Source organism: Phaseolus vulgaris, chromosome 3 (genome assembly GCF_051622355.1).
Source record: "Phaseolus vulgaris cultivar YP4 chromosome 3, ASM5162235v1, whole genome shotgun sequence".
Taxonomy (NCBI): Eukaryota; Viridiplantae; Streptophyta; class Magnoliopsida; order Fabales; family Fabaceae; genus Phaseolus; species Phaseolus vulgaris.
In genome coordinates this window covers 4,850,169-4,857,850 of record NC_143500.1, presented here as the reverse complement: position 1 = coordinate 4,857,850, position 7,682 = coordinate 4,850,169, and the positions used below count along the sequence as shown (strand labels likewise).

Genomic DNA, 7,682 nt, shown 5'->3' with positions numbered 1-7,682 from the left:
CTTGATTTTTGTATTTTTTTTCTTTTCACACTACAAAAATATCATAAAATAAAAACTAATTTTAAATAAAAAAAATAATTAGTTATTATAGTGACTAAGTTATAAACCATTTTAGAGATTAACAAAAATTTTTATTTCTAAATTAGTTTTTATTATTGTTGATTGGTTTCTAAATTGGTATATAATTAACCACCAAGTTTTTAACTATCAATTATTTAGATTCTAAATTTGATAGCAAAAACTTTGGTGGCTAAATAGATATCAATTTAAAAATCATTTAACAATAATAGAAACTAATTTAGAAACTAAAAAAAATTTTAGTCTCTAAAATATCTCTAATTTACTTAGCAACTAATTATTTTTTTTTCTAAAATTAATTTTTATTTTATGATTTTCTGTCAGTAAACAAAAATCAATTTCACATAAAACCAGTAGAATAAATGATTAGAATTTATGATAAATATATTATCAAAGTGTTGTATTCAATATAGATTTAATTTAACATTTTTTTTACATCTAACAAAAATATTAGAATAAAAACATAATAAAATTTCATGATAGCGTAACTGAGTACAATTCATGCTAAAATTTTACAGTGCGTTTCTTAATTATTTAGCTGACATTTTTGGATCAAAGTTACCCTTCATACATTATTTTTAAAAAAAAACCTTTAAAATCTCCTTACACTATTCTATAATATCATTTATTACCACGTTTTACATGTATGAATAAATTTTTATTTATTCTAAACAACTAACGTTTAACATAATTATTTTTTGGGGTTTAATTAAGAGTATATTGAAAGTAATTGAATCTTTCATTAACTAAAAAAAACATTTATTTTTATAAATGTGATCTACTTCTATTTTAAGGTTCTGTCTAAAATTAATCTTACTCAATAAAAAAAGAGAGTAAAATATAATAAAGAAAAATAGAAACTCCAATAATATCTAAAAATATTTCAGAATATCTAAATTGAAGGTATATTACCTAAATATATATTTAGGACTATAGGAACCATATGTTGTTCTCATAATTGCCTATAGATGGAGTGAATCACTACGAACAAACACTAATTTTTGTTGCTACCTTTAGCACGATATTATTATTTGATAGCTTCACAATTGTTGTATGTGTAAAATGTCTTTATCTTAAACATGTTGTCAAGTGAAAAATTGGATTTTGGTCACTGAGCATGTTGCATATTCTGTGGGATATTCCTTAGATTCTCTCCTTAGAATCATCAAATCACTAGAATCATGTCAACCCAATCATACTCACTACATAACAAAATAACCATGACAAAAACTTGGACCACCTCCCAAATTACAAGCACAATAGTTATACATATGCTCAATTAGGTATTAGTTATACATATTTATTGGTATGATTTGTTTTTTAAAAGGTCTTTTAGTTTCCAAAGATATAAATTAGTATCAATTTAGTTATTTGTTAGATATTAGTTATACATATTTATTGGTATGATATTTTTTTAAAAGTTCTTTTAATTTCCAAATATATAAATTGGTATCAATTTAGTTATTTGTTTAGGGTTAGATATATTTTCCGTCTATGTGTTATAACATGAAATTAGTTTTTGATAAGGTTTTAGAATAAATCTTTAGAATTGAATGAAGGGTAACAAATCTTCATTATTTTGTTGAGATTTTAGAATAAATTTTTAGAATTTAGCGAAGGTTAAAAACACCTATGTTATTTTACTTAGGTTTTAAAATAAACCTTTAAAATTTAACGAATGTTAAAAAAATGTATGTTATTTTGCTAAGGTTTTAAAATAAATTTTTGAAATTTAATGAAGGTTAAAAAAAAAACCTCCGTTATTTTGTTGAGATTTTAGAATAACCGTTGAAATTTAACGAAAGTTAAAAAAAATCCATTAATTAAATCAATTTCTAGGACTATATTAATCTTCACTAAATAACCTCCATTGAAACATTTTTTTCTTATAGTGGCTCTACTATCATAAACTGAATATAAATGCTTTAACAAACGCACTACAATAAGAAATTATTCTTATGATGGATGCATTACCACCAAATCTACCAGTAAACTCTGATATAAGTACTTCATTAGACGCATTACCATCATATGTAGACACAAGTGTTTCAATAAACACATATCATCAGATTCTCCAATCTTCTTCTTGAAGATTTGTTTATAAATAAAATTGGTCTTGCCTCTAAGTGGTCTTATCAACTCTCAAGTGTCATTCTTTGATAAAGAATCAATCTCTTTGTGCATGGCTAAAATCCACTTTTCACCCTTAACACAAGAAACTACCTCAAAATGTAACTAACTCATATGTCTCCACCTCCTTTCACTACAACTAGCACATAAACAAGGATACCATCAAACTCATATATCTCAAAATGATATATTTGCCTTTTATACCTTCAAGCAAAGGTTTGATGACTAGACAACTCCTTCATAGAAAACTCCACATGTTCCTGGACTATCTCTGACTCACCATTCATGTATCTTGATGCCTCCTCAAATGTCCTTTAGGTCATAAAGACTTCAAAATAACACCTCTATCGAAAATCATCATTTCCTTTGCAAGATGACCAAACTCTAAAACTTTTCACTTCAACCCATAGCTCACAAACATTCCCTTCCTAGATTTGCGCTCAAACTTGCCATTGTCTACATGGTAGTAAACAAGGCACTCAAATATCCTCAATGTGAAGTTGTTTGTTAGCCTGTCTAACCATGCCTCAACTAGATTTTTGAACTCTATGGCAGTTGATAGATAAAAATTCACCAAATAACATGTTGTGTTCACATCCTCACCCCAACACTGTTTTTCCAAACTAGAGTTTGACGACATGCTACCTGTTCTCACCAAGAAGGTCACGTTCATCATCTCAACAATTTCATTCTATTGTGAAATATGAAAAATAATCAAATGTCTCACAATGACTTTATCTTTACAAAATTCATTAAATTCCTTATAATAGAATCCCAAATTGTTATCAATCATTTGATGTTTGACCATTTCCAGTTTGGTTAAGCATTAGAAGTGGCTAATGCTTAAATTTTTCGAAAGTCTCTTATTTTTGCTTCATCGTGAATATTTATGTGAAACTTGAATAATTACCAATAATTGAGAAGTACCTTGAACCACTTAAGCGTAGAACTCTTGACAATCGCCAACAATATAAATAGGCATAGTTCAACGTGACTTTCATCTTGTGGAAGTTAACATCTTGGTAGCTAATTAAATATGAATTTAGAAACTATTTATCTATAATAGAAACTAATTTAGATACCAATAATTTTTTTAATCTCTAAAATATTATTTAATTTAGTCATTATAACAACTAATTATATTTTATCTGTAAAATTAATTTATATTTAATAATTCTAAATTACATTAAAAAAAGAAAAAAAACTTTCATCTTCTCTTGTATAAACAAAAAGTCCAATCTTTTAATACTCATGTGCCAAACTATGCTACCACTACAAGAAAATCATGAAATAGAAACCAATTTGTAGAAACCAAAATAATTAGTTGCAATAGTAACTAAATTAGAGATCATTTTAGAAACTAAAAAGAAATTTGGTTTCTAAATTAGTTTATATTATTTTTTATTATTGTTAAATAGTTTTTAAATTGGTATCTAATTAGCAACCAAGGTTTTTGCTACCAAATTTAGAAACTAAATAATTGGTAGTTAAAACTTTAGTTACTAATTAGATACCAATTTAGAAACTATTTAACAATAAAAGAAAATGTTGGAAATCCCACATCGACTAGAGATAAGGACATTTCATAATATATAAATGGGTGCAAACCTCACCCCTATGAGTCGGTTTTATGGGGTTGAGTTAGGCTTAAAACCCACTTCTTAACAGAAAATGATAAAAAATAATAGAAACTAATTTTTGTTTTAGTTTCTAAAATGGTCTCTAAAAATTGGTTTCTATTTCATGATTTTCTTGTAGTGTATAGATGAAGTTACTAAAATAGACAAACACAATCATCAATTACAACAATAGGTACCTTTAAACAAAATACAAACTCCTTTCTCTCAATCCCTACATCACCACGTCTCCCTAGTATCCATCATTCCATCCTCCACATAAAATGTATAGTAGCAAAACGCCTAAAGAACAACACAAAAATAAAATAGTGATTGCAAAACACACCAACTTGATATACAAAATAAAATAAGGATAAAATAACATAAAGATAAATAATCATTTCTATTGAGCAAATATAAATATTAAAATTTACAATTTGCACTTTATTGTATCTACACAACAAGTAAGTACAAACTATCCTATGAAAAGGCTATAAAATAATTGCATATTAGTTAAAAATACACGACAACTAACTATCATACTAAAACTGTACAAGAGAATAATGGTTCACCAAAACTATGTAATAATGTAACCATAATTCATCAAACAACTTTAATGTTAGATCACTACCAACCCTACTAATAGACGACATCTATAATCATAAGACACTACATTCAAAAATAATAATCTAATACACCAAAACTTACATCTACTTCTCATATATCTAGTTCAAATTAAATTCGAGAAAGAAAATTCATATTATAAAATAACATTTTTTAATTATGATTATCTTTATTCAGGTTACTTGTGTCATTTTAGGCATAGTTTGCTATTTTTTACACGTTTGAATTGAAACTTTACATTTTGTATTTTTCCTTTAACTAAATATCCAAGAATTCAGCACACCTTCTCCTCCTTTTCTTTCTTTCTTTCTCCTTTCTTCTCCAAACAAAACAAAAACATAACTGATTCTAAACTAAAAACGTTATCAGATGTTGAACGTGATTCCAAATTCAAAAATAAAAAAAGCAAGTGAATTTTGTGCCAAGGAAATATCATTGTGTTGCCAGCCAAAATGGTGGACTTACATGACATAAAGTTTGTAACTTTTTTGCTATTGAACTTCACATAAAGTTAAAAAAAGAACCATTGTTTTCTTAATCTAAATTAATCTACACGTGCACTACAGTAAAAGGAAAAGGAGAGAAAAAGAAAAATATATGATAACATGAGACAGACTTTCTTTCTATCAACTACAATACTGATTACAAAATTTTTTACAGAAGCAAGTTTGAAAATGAATCAAGGGGCACATGAAGTAGTGGTGATGGTGTGTGTGGAAGATGATGAGGCAGGTGAGTTTGATTGAGCACTGTGATGATTATGAGGCCTTTCTTGAGAATGTAAATGCTTCATTATTGGTGTGTTTGTGACAGGTGGAGGGTGTGCAGCCACTGGTGCATATATTCCAGTTGGAGCAGTAACTGTGGTCAATTCTCCTCCAGAAGCTGATGAGGTAGCGACTGCACCATATTCTGGTGGCTGCACAAAAATGTTCCCCACAAGAAACAAAGGGGCTGCTTGTGAACTTGCGTTGTTGTGCATTATGGGACTTCTTCTAGTGTGCAGACGAAATTTCTAGACAGAGCAAAACAACAAAATATCTCACAACATCATTCATTGAGAACATTCAAAGTATAATCAACTCAAGAAAATTCAAACACAAAACAGAACAAAATGATGCAACTTGTTATCTATATTTTAAGAATAACTAGATAAGTTCTCGATATTTTCAAACATTTAACATAGATCATTCTGAAAATATAAAAAAATTATTACACCCTTTCTAAAATAAATAAGATATTTTAATAAAGATTTTGAATTCGAGATAAATGGATAACAGATAGAAAAAAACTTGATTAAGAAAATAAATCTCATAAAAAATCCTAAATCATGTTTTTATAAAGATGAGTCAACTGTGTGATGTGTTAACCAAAAAAACACCCCAATTATACCTTACAAGCCAATTCTCAGAGTCTTGGTACAGTACCAAAAAAGGAAATTATGCAGAATATTGGGCAAGAAATTGAGATGATCAAAGGAACAACATACTAACCTGTAAATGGCTTTTGACTTCATCATTGGTGAGGCCATCAACCTTCATTAGCTCCCTGATCTGTTTGGGCGTGGCAGCTGCACCAAAGACCAGATTATCAAACATTTGAAATTTGAAACATTTGTTTATAGCACAAAACAAAAAGTAGTTCCAAGTGAGATACGCACAATCTGCACCTCCAAGTTGCTGAAGTGCATGCAAGAATCGCTTGTGCAATTCCTGTGACCAACACCGGCGTTGCTTTCTCTGAGCCTGTCCTTTCTCCTCTTTTTTGCTGTCTATTCTCACTGGTCCTGTGGAACTTGTAGCAGGCACTGGTGGTGAAGAGGGTGCTTTACCAATTGCTGATGCATAATTATTAACCTTTCCATCAACTACACCACTCTTTTCCTCTCTTTGGAACGGTTGAAAAGCTCCACCGTTTCTCTTCACTTCAACAACATTTGCTTTTCTAGGCACATCCTAAATCCCCACAAAAAAAAACATCTTTAAAAACTTTCTCCATGGAAAGGTAGATAAATATAATAATTCTTGGGTGTTTTTTTGGTTTTTACCTCTTTGGTAGGAGGGGGATTAGGATTCCACAACTGAACAGATCTAAGCCAATCTGATTTCCTTTTATCAGAAGTGGTTTTTCTGTGCTGATGAGAATGTTGTTCATCTTCAACTTCATCCTCATTCTCTTCTTCTTCTTCTTCTTCAACAGAATCTTGAGATGCCATTTTCTTAATAGGAATGAACTCCTCAAAAACAGGTCCTTCATCCGTTGATGTCTGCTCCGAACACTCCGATTGGCCATTCAAATTGTACTCCGTAACCGTTCCAGACAATTGCTGCCTACACCCCTCAATTGCTGCATCAAATTCACACAAACAAACAAATTCAAAACCCACGTCTAAGAAACGGCAAAAATCAAAACAACACACCCAAAACCAAAAGCAAGAAACTTCAAGTTCACATCACGAAAGGGTGTCCGATTATGCTCTTTTATCAAGGTTTTACCTTGTGTGACAAGCTCCAACGACAGAGGAAGCTCTTTGGGGAAAACTTGAATTTTCCTCCTTTCTTCCTCCAATGCTTCGATGTACTCACGGAACCCCATTTTGAGGGGAAGCATTTTTTTTTTTTGAAAAGTTGGAAACTTTTGTTGTTTCTCTATGATGATTTATGCGTTGGTGGGTTTTGAGTTTTGTGGGTGTGAGAGGGAAAACAGTTTGAGGAAGAAGATGAGGAGGAATATATAGGGAATGGCGTTTTGTCAAAGCGTGGACGGAAAACGGATCCAACAATGAGAAAATTTGTACTAACGGGATCTAATCTGAGCAGAATCAAAATTTGGAATAAACTTCGAAGAGAGAGAAGATGTAGAAAGTTAGAGAGAGGAAGTGATTGGACGGTGGAGATGAAGCGAGGTGAAGATCGAGGTCGGGGCGTCGCGTACAAAAACGAATATTTCATGCGTTTTATTATATTCTTGCATATTCCACTCTCTTGTTTTCCATTCTTTCTACTATGTTTCTCTCTCTCTCCCTCTCTTTGTTTTGTCATTTATCTATTTGTTTTATTGTTTAAATTGATTGAACCATGAAGAAAAGTGTGAAGAATAATGCTTTACATATTAGAAAAAAACAATAAAATACTCATAATTTAATCTTTTAACACTATAAAGTTTTACTCTTTCACCTAGTTTAACAAATGTTTTTACATTTTCTTTCAATGTTTAATGCTTTAACATGAATTG

At 30.0% G+C, this 7,682-nt stretch overlaps 1 protein-coding gene across 1 annotated transcript; it reads right to left on the bottom strand.

Annotated features, from left to right (window-relative positions):
- Positions 1 to 4,862: 4,862 nt before the first annotated feature.
- On the bottom strand, positions 4,863 to 7,462 carry LOC137806251 (transcription factor HHO2). Its single transcript, XM_068606255.1, has 5 exons — positions 6,944 to 7,462; positions 6,496 to 6,794; positions 6,109 to 6,403; positions 5,942 to 6,018; positions 4,863 to 5,463 (listed from the first exon to the last, which is right to left on the bottom strand). Exons 1-5 carry the CDS (start codon positions 7,056 to 7,058, stop codon positions 5,128 to 5,130), a joined length of 1,122 nt encoding a protein of 373 aa, XP_068462356.1. The 5' UTR covers positions 7,059 to 7,462; the 3' UTR covers positions 4,863 to 5,127.
- Between the last annotated feature and the right edge of the window lie 220 nt (positions 7,463 to 7,682).